The sequence below is a fragment of the Saccopteryx leptura genome, chromosome 12 (genome assembly GCF_036850995.1).
Source record: "Saccopteryx leptura isolate mSacLep1 chromosome 12, mSacLep1_pri_phased_curated, whole genome shotgun sequence".
In the NCBI taxonomy this organism is placed as follows: Eukaryota; Metazoa; Chordata; class Mammalia; order Chiroptera; family Emballonuridae; genus Saccopteryx; species Saccopteryx leptura.
Window position 1 is genome coordinate 160,669 of NC_089514.1, and position 20,212 is coordinate 180,880.

At 60.0% G+C, this 20,212-nt stretch overlaps 2 protein-coding genes across 4 annotated transcripts; one reads left to right on the forward strand and one right to left on the reverse strand.

Moving 5' to 3' along the window:
• Nucleotides 1-1,411: 1,411 nt before the first annotated feature.
• Nucleotides 1,412-11,190, forward strand: AEBP1 (AE binding protein 1). Its single transcript, XM_066354089.1, has 21 exons — nucleotides 1,412-1,696; nucleotides 3,882-4,223; nucleotides 4,726-4,788; nucleotides 4,912-4,983; nucleotides 5,133-5,270; nucleotides 5,348-5,425; nucleotides 6,155-6,232; nucleotides 6,344-6,424; nucleotides 6,509-6,562; nucleotides 6,730-6,839; nucleotides 6,913-7,052; nucleotides 7,349-7,433; nucleotides 7,541-7,685; nucleotides 7,795-7,880; nucleotides 8,214-8,337; nucleotides 8,586-8,782; nucleotides 8,997-9,176; nucleotides 9,320-9,671; nucleotides 9,752-9,891; nucleotides 10,033-10,132; nucleotides 10,347-11,190. The coding sequence occupies exons 1-21, from the start codon at nucleotides 1,456-1,458 to the stop codon at nucleotides 10,940-10,942; spliced, it is 3,402 nt and encodes a 1,133-aa protein (XP_066210186.1). The 5' UTR covers nucleotides 1,412-1,455; the 3' UTR covers nucleotides 10,943-11,190.
• Nucleotides 11,191-11,312: 122 nt separating this feature from the next.
• On the reverse strand, nucleotides 11,313-19,221 carry POLD2 (DNA polymerase delta 2, accessory subunit). Of its 3 annotated transcripts, none has more exons than XM_066354141.1 (11): nucleotides 19,182-19,221; nucleotides 17,784-18,033; nucleotides 14,282-14,403; nucleotides 13,962-14,085; nucleotides 13,610-13,724; nucleotides 13,235-13,433; nucleotides 12,903-12,983; nucleotides 12,592-12,749; nucleotides 12,231-12,358; nucleotides 11,941-12,042; nucleotides 11,313-11,573 (listed from the first exon to the last, which is right to left on the reverse strand). In XM_066354141.1, the coding sequence occupies exons 2-11, from the start codon at nucleotides 18,001-18,003 to the stop codon at nucleotides 11,410-11,412; spliced, it is 1,413 nt and encodes a 470-aa protein (XP_066210238.1). In that variant the 5' UTR covers nucleotides 18,004-18,033; nucleotides 19,182-19,221; the 3' UTR covers nucleotides 11,313-11,409. The 3 variants fall into 3 exon arrangements, with proteins under 3 accessions (XP_066210238.1, XP_066210239.1, XP_066210237.1); XM_066354142.1 differs by lacking the exon at nucleotides 19,182-19,221 and adding an exon at nucleotides 18,660-19,138 and having other exon boundaries at nucleotides 13,610-13,718; XM_066354140.1 differs by lacking the exon at nucleotides 19,182-19,221 and adding an exon at nucleotides 18,660-19,137.
• Between the last annotated feature and the right edge of the window lie 991 nt (nucleotides 19,222-20,212).

A 20,212-nucleotide genomic window follows, 5' to 3' on the forward strand; every position in this document is an offset into this window, starting at 1 on the left:
ACTTGTCTCCCAGGGGAAATGAGCGCTAACCCTCCTGTTTGGGTGGTAACTGCCTGGCATGTGCAAGGCCCTGGGTTAGAGACACACATCTTCTCCCCCACTGGTCAGGGCCGTGTCTGGCCTCCTTGCTTTTGAGCAACCCCCCCCTCCCCATTCTCCACATGGAGCTGCGGTCCAGGGTGCAGCCTTTAAAACCAGCTCTTGATCTGACCTGGCTTCACTTGAGGTTGTGCTATCTGCTCAGGAGAGGCCAGATAAATGGGCTGGTGCCTGCCACCTCCTTGCCAGTTTCTTCATCAGGGTCCAGGCACACTCCCTAGGAGAGTGCTTGGGTGGGAGTGCAGGGTGGGGCAAGAATCCTTGAACTTGTATGGAAATCACTGTGTGAGTGCCAAGTGCCTCCACAACCCTGACAGCTCATGTCTATGAATTATATACAACTTAGTAAAAAGACCATCCTTCCAACCTGTTCCATCTCTGCCCTTCTGCAAACTTGACCCAGTTTGGATCTGGACCCACAGTCAGGGCCTGGGAGATGAGAGGCACCTTACCTGGGACTCCTACTCCCACCAGAGCAGCCGGCCTGCCTCAGGCAGTTTTGCTCCCGCCAGGCCAGAGCGTGGGGTCCCCAGTGCCATACCGGGTGAGGCACAGTGCAGGCTTGTCAGGGACCTGGGAGGTTAGTTGGATGTCTGAATGACAGAGCTGCCAGGCCAAGTCTCCAGAGAGAAGGAAACATGGGCTGGCCAGATTCCCTCACGACCCTTCTGCGGGCTGAGATGGGGAGAGTCCCGGCAGCTAGAGCCAGGCGGCTTGGCTCTGCTACCGGCGTCCCCAGTCACCTCCAGCAGGCTAGGTAGCATCTCGCGTCCTGGTCCCGCTGGTTGGAGGGCGGTGCGGCGGCCGAAGCCGGGCAACGGCGTCAGCTCCCTCGACCCGCACCCTCGAAATCTCCCGTCCACTCCGACCCCCTCTCCCCCCAGGCCCTGCTGCTGAGGCGCAGGCCTCCAGCCCCGGACACTGCCCCCGTTCCCGCTCCGGGAAGTGCCAAGCGCGCGGCGCCCGGACTGTTCGGCCCCCCCGCAGCCCCTCCATCCACGCCCGGCTCCTCCTCCACCTCCTCCTTCCACCCCGGGGGTGGGGGAGCCGGTTCCGGAAGCCCCGACGCCCCCGCCCCGGCCGGCACTGGAGCTTTGGAGAAGGCGGTCCGCGCCAGAGCGCGCCACGCGGGACGAGAGCTTACAGCCGCCGCCAGCGCCTCTGAATCCCCGGCCACCCCTGCGTCCCCACCGACCCCCGAGCCACTGCCTGGCCCAGAGCCCCAGCGTCCCACTCCGGATTCTTCCCGCGCCTTACCCCGGGACCCCCGGCCTCACCCCTTTTCCTCCCGCGCCCCTCCCCCTCCCCGCCCCCCTCCCGGACCCCCGCCCCCTGTACACCACGCGTGCCACGGCCATGGCGTCTGTGCGTGGGGCGCCCCTGCTTGGCTTCCTCCTGGCGCTGCTGGCTCTGTGCCCCGGGGGGCGCCCGCAGACGGTGCTGACCGACGACGAGATCGAGGAGTTCCTCGAGGGCTTCCTATCGGAGCTGGAGCCCGAGCCCCGGGAGGACGACGTGGAGCCCCCGCCGCCCCCCGAGCCCACCCTGCGCGTCCGCAAAGCCCAGACCAAGGGCAAGCCCGGGGTAGCCGGAGAGGGTAAGAGCGGGCAGGGGTAGCCCCAGAGTGATGGGGTCCTGGAGTGCTTTGCACCTCAGGTGAGAACGGAGGGCGTCCTCAGGGTTTGGCCGCTGTCCACTCTGCCTGGAGTGAGGAATGGCTCTGTAAGCACGGGACTGCCCAGATGTCTGGCGGACACTGTGCCAGGCGCGTTAGTGCTGGCTTGTAGCCCTTTGGGCACAGAGACATATCCAGCAGGTCCGCTGCCCAGTAGCTCCAATCGTCCCAGTTCCTCATCTCCAGCTCCCAGCTGCCCAGGGGGACTAGGCTTGAGCCAGTGGGGCACTTTGCCACCCCCTCCCCAGGCCAGTGCTGCGAACTGCCCTGCTGTCCCAATGAGACAACTTAGTGTCACTGCTAGAGTCCAGCCTCAGCCTTCTCTGGAAGGGTCCGCAGCACCCTCCTGCCTGATGTCCCACTTCCACAGAGCACAGAGGCAGAAGCCCCCTCCCACAAGGGCTTATTGTGAGAACTCAGTGAGATGATGCATCACCAAAGCATTTGTCCCGCCTCTTACATAATCAGTTGTCAATAAATCTTGGCTGCTTATTGTGTCTTTGGGAGGGTGGAAAGGGTCTTGTTGATCTCTCTCTTCCAGGAGACCCCAACCCACCACCCTTCACTTCTTGGGGTCAGCAGCCCCTGCCCCCACTCTAGATCTTTCCTGGCTCCCCACCCTGGAGGGGGCAGGTCCTGGGATCCATTGAGCCCCCCCCCCACACCTCTAGCTCACATTCCAGGCCTGCTCTGGCCTCATGGGTGTTTCTGGGGCAGCCCTGTTTCTCCCCAAGGTCTGCATTCTGTAAATTTTCCCTGACTTGGCCACCAACACCCTTTAAATTTTCAATGGCATAGTAAGCCCATGACCCTTCTTCCTCCCCAACTCAGAGTTGGGTGAGCAGCTGCTGCACTGCCTGTCCCTGTCCTCTGTGTGGCCCCAGGACCCACTATTGGTTATGGCTTCGAACCGTTTCAGACCCCTTACTTCTCCATAGAGGATTGCCCACAAATGCCCCTTACCTTTGAGGTTTTTCTTGCCCCTGCAAGGAGCTTCGGGAGGCTTGGTCATGCCCCTCACCCACACCATGCCCTTCACTTTGCATGGTAGTTGGCAGGAATGAGACTGCTTCTTTCTCCCTTGAGACTGGGGTGCCTCCTCCCCCAGCAGAGCTGGGTGGCTGGGTGCTTTCCGTGTCCAGCACAGACTAGCACTCCCTAACCGGGCTGTGAAGCTGTTAGTTAGAGTGTCATCCCAATAGTTCAAGGTTGCGGGTTCTATCCCTGGTCAGGGCACGTATAAGAATCAGCCAACGAGGCCCTGGCCGGTTGGCTCAGCGGTAGAGCATCAGCCTGGCGTGCGGGGGACCCGGGTTCGATTCCCGGCCAGGGCACATAGGAGAAGTGCCCATTTGCTTCTCCACCCCCCCCCCTTCCTCTCTGTCTCTCTCTTCCCCTCCCGCAGCCAAGGCTCTATTGGAGCAAGGATGGCCCGGGCGCTGGGGATGGCTCCTTGGCCTCTGCCCCAGGCGCTAGAGTGGCTCTGGTCACAGCAGAGCGACGCCCCAGAGGGGCAGAGCATCGCCCCCTGGTGGGCAGAGCGTCCGCTCCTGGTGGGCGTGCTGGGTGGATCCCGGTCGGGCGCATGCGGGAGTCTGTCTGACTGTCTCTCCCCGTTTCCAGCTTCAGAAATTAAAAAAAAAAAAAAAAAATCAGCCAATGAATGCTTAAATATGTGGAACAAGTCAGTGCTCTTTCTCTCTCTCTCCCTTCCTGTCTCTCTCTAAAATCAATTAAAGACACAAAATTATTTTTAAAAAAAGAAAAAAGAATAGCACTCCCTGACTGGCTGAAGGGACATGCGAGAAAGGGTGCATTGTGAGGGGCTCCTGATCCTCAGCAGGAACAGGTGGGAGGGAGGATAAGAGCCGCCGTGCTGAGGCTGGGTCCGTGGGCCCAAGCCAAGATGTAGTCACAGCATAAACTTGTAGACAGAAACCTGAGTTCCAATCCCAGCTCTTTCACGGGGGCAAGTGACTTAACCTCTCAGCTTCCTGACCTGGGAAACATGGGTGAACAAGAGTCCTTATGCCCATGTGGTAGGGGGTCCACATGGGGCACAGAGCGGACTGCCCCTTGATGGGACCTACATCTGTATCTTGGACAGCGCCTCCAGAAAAGGCCAAAGACAAAGGGAAGAAAGGGAAGAAGGACAAAGGCCCCAAGGCGACCAAACAGCTGCTAGAGGGGTCCCCCAGGCCACCCAAGAAGCCCAAGGAGAAGCCACCCAAGGCCACAAAGAAGCCCAAGGAGAAGACACCCAAAGCCACAAAGAAGCCCAAGGAGAAGCCACCCAAGGCCACCAAGAGGCCCAAGGAGAAGCCACCCAAGACCACCAAGAGGCCCCTGGCTGGAAAGAGGCCCCCCATCCCAACCCCCTCAGAATCCTCGTGGTGGCCACTGCCACCACCCCTCAGCCCCCACCCTGAGGAGCCACCGCGGGAGGAAGGTGTGTGTCAGCTTTTCCGGGGTGTGGGCTATGCCGTGTTGGGCTGCGGGGGAGCAAGGGTGAGGGTGGTTCCCTGGGCCCTGCTTCTCACAGACCCTCAGGGCTACCAGCGGTTGGGTTGGAGGTCCCTCAGGTGGCTGGGTGAAGGGCTTGGTGGCCTCACTATGGTTTTGCTCTCCACTATCCTGGGCTCTGTCCCCTGGACCCTTCCCAGAGCCACCCCTTGTGTGTTGCTGAGCTCTGAGTTTGCAGGGTTCCCTCCTGCTGGGGCAGCTTTGCGGCTGGGGCCTTTCGGAGAGTAGGGCTTGGGCTCCCCAGATCAACAGCCAGCAATCTAACCTGGGGAATGCCAGCAGGGTGCTGAAGCCAGCGCAGCCCAGGCCTCCTGGGAGTGAGCTGACGCCTCAGGAGGTGTCAGCAGGACCCAGGTATGGTGGAGGCTGCAGGAGCAGCCGTGGTCAGCACAGGACTGCTGTCTATGTGTGCTTGGGTTATGTTGCAGGTGGGGCCCTTCCGAGTCCCTGGCCGGGTCCAGGAGGAGAGACCCATGTGGAGCGCCAGCCTGGTGAGTGGGTGCCCCCCGCCTGGTTGGGAGACTAATCACCGTGGCTTGCTGGGTCTCCAGGGTGCCTGGGTGGTGGTGGCGGTGAGTGTCTTCAACAAAGCAGCTGCTAGCATTTCTGCCCAGAGCCGGAGGAGGAGACAGAGCAGCCCACGCTGGACTACAATGACCAGATAGAGAGGGAAGACTATGAGGACTGTGAGTGTGGGACCCCCCAATCTGACCACCTGGCCCCACCACCCCATCTGAACCCAGACCCCTGGCCTGGGGGTCCATGGATGGTTTACCCCGGGGCTCTACCATCCCAGCCCTGACAACTCGCCCACTCAGTCCACCCTCTCCCCCAGTCGAGTACATCCGGCGCCAGAAGCAGCCCAGACCGCCCCCCAGCAGGAGGAGGCCCGAGAGGCCCTGGCCTGAGCCCCCCGAGGAGAAGACCAAGCCCCCAGGGCAGGGCATCGAGGTCCCAGAGGAGGAGAGGACCGGTAGGATGGGGACAGATGGGGAGGTGGGGATGTCCAGTGAGGGGCTCTGCACCCACCCCTGCCTTTCACCTCCACAGAGCCGCCTCTGAAGCCCCTGCCACCCCTGCTGCCCCCCGACTATGGGGATGGCTACGTGATCCCTGACTATGACAACAGTGAGTGCCCAGCGCCTCTGCCCGCATCCCAGGGCCAGCTTGGTGCTAGTGACCCAACATCCCGCTTGCCACCAGCCTTGCTGCCCTCCTCTGCCCTCCTCGCTCAGGCTGGGCCATCCCTTGACTCTGCTCTTCCCCCTCCCCCTCCTTCCCATCCTTCACTCTCTCTTCTGGCCTTTTCTTTCTGAGCCCCAGTGGACTCCTCTCCCTCTGTCCCGTGTCCCCTGTGGATCACTCCCCGTTCCTGAGTGTGCTCTTTTCCTGTCCCATCAAACCCCTCCAACCCTTGGCCCCAGCTCAGCCCTCAGGACCCACCCTCTGCTGGCCATTAGTGCCTCAGGGGGCATGTCCTCACTGTCTCGTTCCCTGAAGCACACCCTGCCCAGCCCAGCCTCCCTATCCCCAGGCTGGCTGTTCCTGCTGGTCCAGGCTGCTGACTTCCCTGGGGTCTTCCAGCCCCACCTGAGCTCAGGCGGCTTCTTGCTTTGGGAGGATCTTCCCTCCTCCTCTGGGCCTGTGCAGCTACTTCTAGGCTCACTGACCCCACCTCCTCGTCTTGTGCTCCCTCTATCCAGTCATGCTTGCTGAGCTGCTGTAACCCCAGATGCTCTGGGCTCATGCTGTGGGGTCCTGGGAGCAGCATGGGGGTGATGCTCTGGGCTCATGCTGTGGGGCCCTGGGAGCAGCATGGGGGTGGGGGCCATCTCAGCAGGGCTCTCCCTCCCCCAGTGGACTATTACTTCCGGCCTCCCAGTCCCCGGAAGCCTGAGGCTGAGCTGGAGACTGATAAAGAGAAGGAGGAGCTGAGTGAGTGGAATCATGTTGCCTCCACCCCACCTGCCTCCAGCTTGGCCTGCTCCCCCAGAAGCCTCTTGAGCCTGGGGCTAAGCCACAGGCCTTCCCACCTTCCACCTTTAGAGAAACCCAAGAAGGAGAGCAGCAGCCCCAAGGAGGAGACAGATGACAAATGGATGCTGGGGAAGGGCAAGGACCACAAAGGTATGTATGGGGCTGGGGGTTGGGCCCACACAACCTGGGTCCTGATGGACCCTCGGCCCCAAGTCCTTCCTTCCTTGTCCCCAGGGCCCCAGAAGGGCGATGAGGTGGAGGAGGAGTGGGCTCCAGCAGAGAAAATCAGTGAGTGAGGGGCCTGAGAGCTGGCAGCAGGGTGTGTGGGTTGGGGCTGGGGCAAGTGATTGGTTCCTCCTGACACAAGGGGAGAGGGCTCTTAGATCCTTGGTTCTGAGTTTGGTGGAGGGAGGAATGGAGCCACAGGCCACCAGCTTGGGGTGCCACGTCCCCAGAGTGCCCCCCCATTGGGATGGAGTCACACCGCATTGAGGACAATCAGATCCGATCCTCCTCCATGCTGCGTCACGGCCTGGGGGCCCAGCGCGGCCGTCTCAACATGCAGGTGGGTGCTGGGATGGGCCCCTCTCTCAGCTGGATGGGTTCCTTCATCCACTCAGCCAACCCCTGCCCAACAGGCCGGTGCCACTGAGGACGACTACTATGATGGAGCGTGGTGTGCTGAGGACGATGCTCAGAACCAGTGGATTGAAGTGGATACCAGAAGGACCACCAGGTTCACAGGCGTCATCACCCAGGGTCGTGACTCCAGTGTCCAGTACGTCTGCTCACAGGCACTTGGTGGGGAATGAGCCCCAGGCCCAGCTCTGAGTCCCATCTGAAAACTCCTGAGGGTTCCTTAGGGCCCCAGCCCCCTCCTCAACTATGGCAGTACCCAGATAAGCAAACCACCCATCCACAACCACACAGTGGGCACAGGAGCCACTCCTGATGCACCGCACAGCCCTGCTAGCTCTTAAGTTCTTGGGCCCAGGAGAGGGAGCCACCTCAGTGCCTGGGGCCTGGGCTGCAGACCAGCCTTGCCCTGACCGCTGACTACCATCCACTCTCCAGTGATGACTTTGTGACCTCCTTCTTTGTGGGCTTCAGCAATGACAGCCAGACATGGGTGATGTATACCAACGGCTACGAGGAAATGGTGGGTACCTGAGCCCTCAGCACTGCTCCCAGCCTCTGGGCCTCAGTTGGGCTCTGACCCAGGGTGGGGTGCTGTGGGGTGCTGCTCTGAGGCCTGCCTCTCCCCAGACCTTCCACGGGAATGTTGACAAGGACACACCTGTGCTGAGCGAGCTCCCAGAGCCGGTGGTAGCCCGCTTCATTCGCGTGTACCCCCTCACCTGGAACGGCAGTCTGTGCATGCGCCTGGAGGTGCTGGGCTGCCCCGTGTCCCGTGAGTGCAGGGGTGGCTGGGGCTTGGAGGGGCAGCTGGTTTGGCTGGGGCAACTGGGGCTGGGCTAGCAGCTGTCCCGCTCAGGACCCTGCCTGCCCACCCTCTGCAGCTGCCCACAGCTACTATGCCCAGAATGAGGTGGTCACCACTGACGACCTGGACTTCCGGCACCACAGCTACAAGGACATGCGCCAGGTGGGATACTCGTCCCAGAGCAGGGGGTCCTGTCCGGGGCTCAGGCTTGAGGCTAATGGGGGCTTATGTTGGAGCTCCATTCTGCTCCCATCCCAGACTTGGCCACCTGAGGGATGTGGGCCAGCTCTAGCCTTGGGAAGGAAGAACTCACCACTCTCGGCTAGTACCTGAGGGGCTGGGCTCCCTGCAGCGGCCACTTCTACCACAGAGGACTTCTCATAGAGCAGACAGGGCGGGTGTGTGTGTGTGTGTGTGTGTGTGTGTGTGTGTGTGGCTGCAGTCCCTGGAGGCAGCGGGTGGTGGGCTGTGTGACCGTGTCCTCTCCTCGCGCAGCTGATGAAGGTGGTGAATGAGGAGTGCCCCACAATCACTCGCACATACAGTCTGGGGAAGAGCTCACGCGGGCTCAAGATCTACGCCATGGAGATCTCTGACAACCCCGGGGATCACGAGCTGGGTGAGGACTCCACAGTCCCCTGAAGGCCTGTCCCTCCCCCACAGCTTAGAGGCAAGGCTTAGCCTGCATCCTTGATGTTCCCAGCTCACCATCTCCATCTTTGCCATCCTTGGAACTCCTTGGGGATCCCAGTCTGTCTTGCTGGGCCCTACAAGCCTCAGAAGTGAGGCCAGTTTGGATACTTCCTTAGACCCCCCCCTCCCCGCCATGGGTGGGCCGAATGGTTTCTGAGGCTCCTGCCCTTGCAGGGGAGCCGGAGTTCCGCTATACAGCTGGAATCCACGGCAATGAGGTCCTGGGCCGCGAGCTGCTGCTGCTGCTCATGCAGTACCTGTGCCGCGAGTACCGTGACGGGAACCCCCGCGTTCGCAGCCTGGTGCACGACACGCGCATCCACCTGGTACCCTCGCTGAACCCCGACGGCTACGAAGTAGCATCGCAGATGGTGGGTGTAGGGGAGAAGAGCTTGGGCGGTGGCCACGCCAGGGCAGGCGGGACTGGGGTGGGGAGGGGGGAGGTAGGCGGAGCTGGGGTGCGTGAAGGGCGTGGCCAGACCAGACGGGATTGGGGGCATGGGGGGGGTTGGTGGTGTGTTTGTGGCTGGCGTGGGGTGGGGCTGGACCTCCCGACGCTGACAACCCCTACCCCCATGCACCCAGGGCTCAGAGTTTGGAAACTGGGCACTGGGACTGTGGACTGAGGAGGGCTTCGACATCTATGAGGACTTCCCTGATCTCAACTCTGTACTCTGGGGAGCCGAGGAGAGGAAATGGGTCCCTTACCGGGTCCCCAACAACAACCTGCCCATCCCCGAGCGCTACCTCTCCCCAGACGCCACGGTGAGGCTTCCCCTTGGCCGGCAGGGACTGGGGGGCAGCCAGGGCCCAGGGCCTTTAAGAGACAGAGATAGGACGGTGGGTACGAGGTCTCCCTGGAGGGTGGTGGAAGCTGCGGCCCAGACCTCACGCAGGGCCGTCCCCAGGTGTCCACAGAGGTCCGGGCCATCATCGCCTGGATGGAGAAGATCCCATTTGTGCTGGGGGCGAACCTGAACGGCGGCGAGCGGCTTGTGTCTTACCCCTATGACATGGCACGCAAGCCCAGTCAGGAGCAGCTGCTAGCTGCAGCCTTGGCTGCCGCCCGCGGGGACGACGAGGACGAGGCGTCTGAGGCCCAGGAGACCCCGGACCACGCCATCTTCCGCTGGCTGGCCATCTCCTTCGCCTCCACTCACCTCACTATGACTGAGTCCTACCGGGGAGGGTGCCAAGCACAGGACCACACCGGGGGCATGGGCATCGTCAACGGGGCCAAGTGGAACCCCAGATCCGGAAGTGAGTTGGCTGGGGAAGGGCCGCGGTGGGGTGCTTGATGCAGGGCCAGGGTGACCGTGGTTCTGTCTGCCGCCACCCAGCCATCAATGACTTCAGTTACCTGCATACCAACTGTCTGGAGCTGTCCATCTACCTGGGCTGCGACAAGTTCCCTCACGAGAGCGAGCTGCCCAGAGAGTGGGAGAACAACAAAGAAGCCCTCCTCACTTTCATGGAGCAGGTGGGGGCTGAGGGTGGGGAGGGGCTGTGAAGGGCTGAGACAGGGTCCCAGGGAACTCCTGCCCAGAGGGGCCTGCACAGGACAGGGGAACGGTATGCGGTATGCAAGGCTCGGCATGTGGCCCTTATCTCTTTCATGCAGGTTCACCGAGGCATCAAGGGGGTTGTGACAGATGAACAGGGCATCCCTATTGCCAATGCCACCATCTCTGTGAGTGGCATTAACCATGGTGTGAAGACAGGTACGTATGTGCGCACCTCTACCCCACGTCCCCTGGTGAGAGCCTAAATATGTGTTGGTCTTGGCAGGTGAACCTGGGCCTGCCCAGGAGGTCCCACTCCTCCAGATGCCTCCAAGAGGGTCTCGGGCTGTGTCCCATGTGGGGCGGTTGGGGGTGGGGCTGGGGCCTGGGAGAGCCTCTCTCTCGGGCAGCTGAACCTGTCCTCCCTCCGCAGCCAGTGGTGGTGATTACTGGCGCATCCTGAATCCGGGGGAGTACCGTGTGACAGTCCAGGCAGAGGGCTACACTCCCAGTGCCAAGACCTGCAATGTGGATTATGACATTGGTGCCACCCAGTGCAATTTCATCTTGGCCCGCTCCAACTGGAAACGCATCCGGGAGATCTTGGCAATGAACGGGAACCGGCCCATCCCACGCATTGACCCTTCCCGCCCTATGACCCCCCAGCAGCGGCGCCAGCAGTACCGCCGACTGCAGTACCGGCTGCGCATGCGCGAACAGATGCGACTCCGACGCCTTAACGCCACTGCGGGCCCAGCCACCACCTCCACCTCCACCTCCACGCCGCCCCCCACGTTGCTTCCCATCCCCTCTCTAGCCCCCTCTCCCAGCTCCACCCTGGGTCCCTGGCACTTTCTGCCAGAGACCACAGCTTACTGGGAGGAGTCTGAGACTGAGACCTACACGGAGGTGGTAACGGAGTTTGGGACTGAGCTGGGGCCTGAAGAGGAAGGGGAGGAGATGGTCACAGGCCCAGACTACCCATTCACCACAGTTGAGACCTACACGGTGAACTTTGGGGACTTCTGAGAACAGGTTTGAAAATGCAGGAGCTGTCACCAGCTCAGCAGCCATCAGCACACTAAGCACTAACGCCCCCCTGATGTGGGCACGAATGTGACCAACACCTAAGAGCCAGGGTCTGCCAGGCTCCTGGGCCACCTGCTGGCCTCAGAGAGGCTGGACCGCTGCAGGCAGGGGTGGGGGCAGGCACAGCGAGCCCAGGACACACGTCTCAACCACCTGCCCAGGCCATACCAATAAACAAGCTCATGCCACATGTGTCACTGACTGCGGGCCTTCAGCCTGGGGAGAGGGGTGGAGGAGGGAGACTTATTCAGTGTGGTCTCCCTCCACAGAAGGGCCCTGGCCCAGCACCAGATCTACCCAGGAGGTCAACACCAGTTAATGGTCTGGCTTTATTTACAAAAACAAGCTGCTCAGTGCTGACGTTGCAGAAGCAGTGAGTGGCTTGAGCTTCTCTAGACAGGCCGCCTTCATGACTCAGGGCTCAGACCCAGGCCTCCCAGGTCGTCCTCTGCCCCGAAGCCTGAGAAGCTGATGGGCTGGCAGGCCAGGCTACGCAGGTTCACCAGGCAGGCAGTCTGTGTGGCACTGAAGTCCGGCACGGCCACCAGCAGCACTGTCTGGTTCTCGGGGCCTACAAAAAAGCCACGTAGGGACCCACTTTAGGTGCTGGGTGAGCCCTGTCTCAAAGGATGTCACCACAAGTAAACAGGAGCCTACCCTCAGCACCCTGGGAGTGTTCACCACAAAGCTCCTTTGGACCAGAAATACAAGGGCTGAGGACACCATAAAGGTCAAAAGCTAACGTCACACTGATCAGAGATAAGCTCTGACACCACCACACAGATGCAGACAATTTCAGCCTGTTTGGCAGCACCAGGTGGCTGGGGTTCCACGTCCTAGGGTTCCAGTGTAGGTTTTTTTCTCTGAGCCTTGTCCCCAGTTGAGACTGAGTCCCTAGTGACAGCCTAGGTCTGGAGCCCCCAGAAGACAAAACTTACCTCGGATGATTTTGGAGCCAAAGCGGTGGGTGTTGCCACAAAAGTAGACGTGTGGGCACTCCAGAAAGATGAATGGGTCAGTTTTGTAGAAAGGGTAGCAGCCTAGAGAAGGGAGGCCTATAGTGAGACCGGGGCCTCCAGAACAGCATCAAGCTGTGGGGCATTTCCTCAGGCCACAGCAAGGCCAGTGAGTGCAAACCCAGGCTGGGAACCCTCCGAGCATCACGGGGGCCCTTCCAGCTTTCTCTGGTCTTTGGTCCCACCCCACATGGCTGAGTCCCGTTCGTTACCCAGGGTGTCCGGGGCCGTGGGACTGATATGACGGACTTGCAGGGTCCACTCCAGAATCTCCAAATGATCCTCCATGCTGCTGTACCGGAAAATGTCACTCACATTCTGTCCTGCTGTGCCCAGGAATCTGCAAGGCAAGGCTCAGCTGACCCTCACCCTGGGAGACTGACATCTATACTCCTCCCACAAGGCCGAGGCCAGCCTGGAGCTCACCAAGTATTCTCAGGGGGGCTGTACCCAGCCACCCTTGAGAAAGAGGCCAACTGAGGTGGGCTCTCTGCCAAGTCCTGGACCCTCCCCTCCCAGTGCCACTGAGGCAAGAGGCCAGGGGTCAGGCTGGAGTGTAGCGGTGCTGGTTACCTGACTCCATCAATGGTGGCCTGGTAGGGGTTGGTGACCAGCTGGAGCGTGGAGTAGGCAGTGGCCAGTGGGAACATGCAGGGGTGCAGGGGCTGCTGGGGGAGCGTGTAGTTGGTTGGGTCAAATTCACCTGGCATCACGTCCACGGGTACCGAGGCCTGCAAGGCACAGTCAGGGGAGCTTCGGGGCCTGGTACCCTCCACACAGGCCTGCTGGAGCCCTACCATCTCCTCTCTCCCACCCTCCGTCCAGTGCCCCACTGCAGCCTCCAAGTGCCCAATGCCCATCGCCCAGCAGCCCGCGGCACTCACACTCAGCTGCAGGAGGATCTCGTCCAGCATCTTGACGGCCTCCACACTGGCTGCCTGGGTTTTCTTGGTCAGGTACTTGGCCTAGGAGTAGAGCCCATAGGCTGTGAGGCCCTGAGGGAGCATTAGATCAAAGGGACACCAAGTCCCTTCCTGGGTAGCTGGGTCTCAGAGCAAAGCCCTCCCCACACGGGGACAGAAAGCAGGGCCTGAATCAAGATGGTCCTGAGCAGAGGTGGTCCCAGCATTGCTGTAGGGCACTGCCCACCAGACCTGCAAGACCCGGTGCCCGACTTGGGGAAGGAGGGGCCGCTGTAGGCAGGTGGGCGCCATACCTTGTTGATGGAATCCCTGCTCTGGGTGCTGTGGCTGAGGAGGCTCCCAGCCAGGATGACCCGGGAGATGTGGGCAGCACTGCACTGCTCCCCCTCGTCCCCTAGCTGCCCCGTCACCACGTCCACCAGCAGCTGGGTGCCCAGCAGGCTCTCTCCCCCGCCTCCACCCAGGCCCAGACCGGACACCAGCAGCACAAACCTGCAGAAGAAGTCAGAGTCCTCCTAGGGTCTATGAAATCAGGCGACCTTCCCCCCCAGGTGGGCCACATGGAGCCACTTGTGGAACACCATCACCTTCACAGGTGAATGGGGAGATGGAACCCAGTGACCCCAATTCCCCTGGACCACTGCCTGGGACTCCAAGCATCTGCTCACCTGTCCAGGTCAAGGGGTGGTGCAGGCGTCTGAGGAGCAAGTCCTGCGAAGCAATGGTCCTCCACCAGGAACTTGCCATCCTCTCTCACAGAGCCCAGCACGGCCAGCACTGTCCCTGGGAACAGCAGTGTCAGGCCCCAAGAGGGGAGCCCAAGGGACCATCCAAACAACAAAACCCACCAGTTCTCTGTTGTGCTGGCAAATTCCCACTCAGGACCCACTTCACAGGATCACTGCCTTTGGGCAGAAGAGAGGACTGACCCCTGCCTGGGTCCTGAACCCAAACCCACGGCTCCAGGAATGCAGGTGCACCAGCACCTGGATGCACAGGCCACCCTTTCCCACTCCCCACCTGTGACCAGCTTGGACACATCAATGGTGCCTTCCAGTCTGATACGCTGCAATTCATCTTCCAAGACCAGCTCATCATCTGGGTGGATGTACTTGCTCCGAGAAGGCTGGGGGACCAGGTTGTGCTGGAGGGCGAGATGAGAGACGGTCTGAGGGCCAGAGTCCACCAGGGCTCCTGTGCCACCGCAGGGAGATGGCCCCACGGCCTGGCCCCCTATGGGCAAAGGCCCAGCCCCAAGCCCCTTGGTCCAAGGCAAATGGCCCATTAATGTCCCCAGGGAAGTGTTCTGGGGGAGGCACACATGAGATGGCGGGCCTTACCTCCTCGCTGACCTCCCGCAGGATGGAGGGCTGGAGTGGCATGGCCTTGAAGAGGGTCCCCACCACACAGCACTTCTCCCCGGGCTGTAGCTCACACAGCTTCTTTATTCGGACTCCACTGCCTGGGCATGAGGGACCGGAGCTCAGAGACCAGGTAGCCCCCTGGCAGCGCCCCACAGGGCACTGCCACAATCCTCACAGAGCACGGCAACCAAGGGTGGGAGAGACCACTGAGGGCAAGGACCTCCTGGACCTAAAGGATCACTTGGCCCCAGGAGGACAGAGGGACTCAGGCTGGGGATGGGCCCTAGATGTGTCCTTTCAAGAGAGGCAGAGAAGGCAACGTGAAGACAGGGCAGAGACTGCAGTGACATGGCCACAATCCCGGGGCACCAGCAGTCAGTCACCAGGAGCTAGACGAGGAGAGAAGGAGCCTCCCTTGGAGCCTTCAGAGGGAGCACAGCCCTGTGGACACCTGATTTCAGACTTCTGGCTCCAGAACTGGGAGAGAATAAATCTGTTTAAAGCCGCTCAGTTTGTGGCTTTGCTGTTACAGCAGCCACAAAAAACTGATTCTTAGAGAGGTATGCCAAGTCTCAACACAGCCCTCTTCTAAAATGTAACAAGCGCCTTTAAGAGTTTGGATTCTTCCAAGTGTTCTGCAAATGCTTTATCCTCTGTAAACAGACACCCCAAAATCAAACTTCACATCCTCATCCATTCCGTCCTGCTTCCTGTGGAGTCAAGGCTCCCGGAATCCTGGGAACAGAATGGGGGAACCATCAGGGATACACAGGAAGACTGGCTGGTCCCTCAGGGGTCACTCAGGCAAGGAGGAAGAGTGCAAGTTACCAAAAGCCCACAGATTTGTCAGGCAGCCCCCAAGCTTGGAGAAAATGTCATCAGGAGGTGAGAGGACAATGTGGACACTGACCAGCCCCTTCCTTAGCCCAGCCAGTTCCAGCATGAGCCCCTCCTGCCTGGAATAACCAAGAACATCTACAGATCTACAACCTGAGTGGGGAAGAGCAATTCAGAACAGGTGAGACAGCACCTGCCCTGGACATATGCCAGACACGGGCAGGAACCACAGACCCCAAAGCCCCAGGCCGCTGTGCAGAGCATCATCAGGGACCTCATCCGAACATGTCAGCAGGTCAGAGTAGGTGTTACTGCCCTGCTGCGCAGTTGAGGAAACTGAGGCACAGAGATAAAAAACATGTCCTGACCACCAGGCAGAGCCACACAGCCCTGTGCCGAGGGCAGACTGTCCGTCCAGGCACATGTGGACACCAGAGTTCACTAGCGGGAGAGAGACCACGGCAGTAAACGAGGGATCAGCCATTGTGACAAGCGCCACAGATAGCAGCTAAGACAGAGATACGGAGAAGGCCCCTCCAAGGCCGATGAGGCCTCTTGACGCATATGACATTTAAGTTGAGGCCCTGAGGGAACCTGGAAAAGGAGCAAGTTGGAAGAGGAAAGCCCAGGCAAGAAAGGGCTTGGCGCGTTCAGGAAACACGGAATGGGGAGAGGAGTTCTGACAAAGGCTGAGTTCTGGAGAGGTCTCCTGGTCACATGGGGAAGCCATGCGGAGGTGTCTGGGGTGAAGCCAGCATCAACAGCCAATCAGCCCTGCCAAGGCCTCGTTCACTGGGGCTGCTGTCTGAGTTCCCAACCCGTTTGTGAGCGGAATGAAATGACTCCATCTCTGGGGAATTTTGTTAGCAGCAATAGTGACTGGAAGAGCAATATGGTCCCAGAGAGGGGTGCTGCTGTAAAGAATCTCAAAGTTGGCAGTGACATTGGACGCAAGGAGAGTGTCCCAGGGCTTCCAGGAAAGTCAGGGAAAGGCCACTTGGAGTCACAGGAAGGAGGCCCTTATTACGTGGCAGAAGGTGCAAACACTCTGCTTGCAATAAAGAAAACCGAAAACATCTTCAGTGAATAGGATGATCTAGCTAGGAGATCCAGGCCAAGTGTTCACCAGCTAGCTGTCTGTGATAAAACCAGGGTCGATCCAGTTGGCCTGGTAGGACGAGCCTGGGCACCCACGCTTTCCAAAGCTCTCCAGGTGGGCCAACAGGCGATAGGCCTAAGCCCCCCCAGGCCTGGTGCTGGGGGCAATAAAAATGAATAAGACATGGTCTCACCTATACAAGTTCAGCTTAGAAACATTAACAGATTTCACTGAAAACTATAGGGAGGCCCTGGCTGGTTGGCTCAGTGGTAGAGCGTCGGCCTGGCGTGCGGAAACCCGAGTTTGATTCCCGGCCAGGGCACACAGGAGAGGTGCCCATCTGCTTCTCCACCCCTCCCCCTCTCCTTCCTCTCTGTCTCTCTCTTCCCCTCCCGCAGCCAAGGCTCCATTGGAGCAAAAGATGGCCCGGGCGCTGGGGATGGCTCCTTGGCCTCTGCCCCAGGCGCTAGAGTGGCTCTGGTTGTGACAGAGCGACGCCCCGGATGGGCAGAGCATCGTCCCCTGGTGGGCGTGCCTGGTGGATCCCGGTCGGGCGCATGCGGGAGTCTGTCTGACTGCTTCCCCATTTCCAGCTTCAGAAAACTACAAAAAACAAACAAACAAACAACTATATGGAAAGCCATTCTTCTAAATAGTGCGAATGAGGTAATGAAGTATCACCTAAAAGCTTTTTCTGTTTTTCGTTTTTTTAGTGAGAGAGAGAGACAGACAGACAGACAGGAACAGACAGAAAGGGAGACGAGAAGCATCAACTCATAGTTGTGGCACCTTAGTTCTTCCTTGATGGCTTTCTTATACTTGCCGTGATGGGGTGGGGGGCAGGGACTCCAGCTGAGCCAGTGACCCCTTGCTCAAGCTGGTGAGCCCATGCTCAAGCCAGCAACCTTGGGATTTCAAACCTAGGTCCTCAGCATCCTAGGCTGACACTCTCTCCATTGTGCCACTGCCTGGTCAGGCGTATCACCCAAAAGTTGAAGGTGGGGTCTTGCTTCACCACCAAGAATTACTTAACTGCAGAAGTCACCAAGAAAGAAATGAGTTAAAAAAAAAAGGCTTGCACTGTCCCAGCCACATACTTAGGAAAGACAGAAGAGCCCAAGGGACAGGCAATTTGTGTCCAACAAGCACAGGAGGCAGGGTAAAGTAGAGAAATTTCTTCTGGAGTGATGTGTCTCCACTGACCTCAGCTCCTGGGGACTGTTGCCTGGCCTGCCACATGGAGGTGCTGGCTGCATTGAAGATAAAGACATTTCCCTATGCCAATAAAATGTCACTGTAACTGTCACAACCAAGCCCTACCTTGTCCCAGCACTGACCTAAACCTAACTTTAAACTAATTCCTTAATTTAATCTTCAAAACTACCTTAAGAAGCTAAGGCTTTAGGAGTTTAGTTTCCCCAACCTTATTGGGAAGTAGAATAAATGAAAGGCAAATCCTACAGGTCTCTCAGATCTTTCTAAAACACCCAGGTACCTTCTGGGCCGGTGGGGAGGATGCGCTTCCCCAAACTAGTCACTTACCCCATTGCTGCTGGGACCGGCTCACCAGGAAGGGCCTCATTTGGATGAGGCGGGTGGCATAAATATGGGCATACTGCCGGCTAAAGCTGCGCTCCCCCAGCCGGAAGGGCTGTGAGGAGTTGGTGTAAGTCGTCACCGGCACACGGGCAAAGGTGGCGTTGCTGGCTGATGGTGGGGACAGCAGAGTGTGGGCTCTCTGGGCAGCCTGCTCAGAAAACATGGTGTGCTCGAAGAATCCGGATAGCTCCACCTAGGTCAAGGAGGAGGTGGTCACAGTGACGACACATACACATTACTGCAACCCCTGCCCACCCCAATGGCAGCCACTTTCCTGGTGTGTCTGCATCCAGCTGACCGTATAGCACCCGCAGGCCACTGGGGAAGGTGGGAAAGAGCTGCAGTCCCAGCAGATGTGGGCTGAGCTGCTCCTGGAAATTGGTTGTGTTGGATACCAGTGTCACCCTCACCCAAAGAGGGACAAAAGAAAAGCTAAAAACATTTCTCCCACTTGGAGCTCTCCAAACCCACCGCAGGTATCCACTGCCTGCTTCGCCTCTCCACCTGAATAACTACCAGGGTTTCAAATCCACACGCCCCAAAACAATGTATCATCTGCCCCAATTCAGCTGCAGAGCACCTGCTCCATCTCAGGGCATGAGGCCAGATAAACCTGCCCAAAATAAGTCTATTACAAAGTAGTAAAAATAAAACAAATGTCAGCTCTTTGCGCAGAACTCTCCAAAGATTTCCCCCAAATCCCTACAATAGCCTGAGATGCGCCCCGCGGGTCCTGCCCTCACGTCCCTCCGTAATGACCCACACACTGAGCGGCTTTCCCTCTCCCCAAAGTCTTTGTTCACACCGCACCTCCCTCACCTTCTTCAATGTCCGTTTCTCCTGACATTTACGTATAACAAACGGCACATTTTCAGTTTATTGTCCGCGTCCTCCGCCGAGAACACGGGCCCCGGGGCAGCGGAGGTGTCAGCACCTGTCCGCGTCCCCGCAGCGGCAGCCTCCGCGTGCGGCCCGCGGGTTTCCCCCGAGCGCGCGAGGTGTGGCGCCCCACGCACAGGCCGGGGCGTGGTCCCACACAAACCCCTCTCCCCTCAGTACAGACACGGGGGGACCTGGGCCTGATTTCTTCCGCGCGCGTCTGGGGCGGGATCTGAATTAACTTTCTGCCCAGACGTGCGGACTGGGCGCTGCGCACCCGCCGCAATCAGGGATGGAACCCCGCCGGCCCCAGCCCGCTTCCGGGGGAACGAGCAGAGACCCTACCCAGACCCCGCGAGACGACGCACAGCTCGCCGCCCCGCGTGGGACACCCCCAGTCCCGGGCCCAGCGGCCCCCCCATGCCGCCCCCACACCGCCCCGCCACTCGTGGCGCCACTCACCTAGCCACTCGCCGCATCCGCCAATCTGCGCGCCCCGCTCGCCCACCACCGCATCCCGCCAATCGCCGCGCGCCGCACTCTGTCCATCACCGCGGACCGCTCGCCACCGCTCGCTGCATCCACCAATCTGCGCGCCCCGCCCGCCCATCGCCGCATCCCGCCAACTGCGCGCGCCCCGCCCCCCTGTCTCCGGACGCCGCGCGTGCGCAGAGCCACGCCCCCGTCCCCGGGCAACGCGGGGCGGGGCCGGCTCGCGGAATCGACGTGTGTGTGTGGGCGGGACGTCGGCCCGACTGGACCCTGCGGGGAGGAGTTTACCTGAGGTCCTCGCAGCTTCAGGGTAGTTCGCTCCCCTCGGGCTACCCCAGCACCGTGCCCGACCCAGGTTCTGCGGCGGCTGCCAGTGCTGACCACGAGGTGGGCGCACCGAGTCCGCAGGCTGCATACCCGGGGGAGCGAGCACTCCCCGGTTGGCCGAGGGCGAGCCAGGCTGTGGGGTCCAGGACTGCAGGGGACGGTCTGGGTCTGGGAAGCCGGCGGTGGAAGGCCTTCCGCACAGGCCGTCGCCCGGCCAGCCTCCACGCTGCACGGCTCAGTCCTGTCCTCACCGTCCTCGTTCACACGGCTTTCCACCCGCCAGCGCCCTCCCAGGCCGCCCCGCGGCAGGGGCCCTTCGGCATCTCCACGAACCCACAGGTCCCTCCCGGGAAGCCTCGCGCCGCTCCCACCACGTCCCCTGCTCATTCCAAGTCCTGTACCCACAACAAAGTAGACGGTAATAATGGATGACACATACAAGCCTTTGCTATAGACCTTCCACTGTTCTTAGCACATTAATTCATCTAGTCCTCAAACTTTTGATGATGGGAAACTGAGGCAGAGAGAGGTCACACAGCTAGTGAGTAACACCTGGACTCACACCAAGTCAGCCTGACTCAGTGTAATATGGGTGTTGGGTCTCCATGTGAACAGCCACCCCCCCCCCCCAAGGTCAGGGAATTACCGCCCCCTCCCTGACATTTGACAAGACA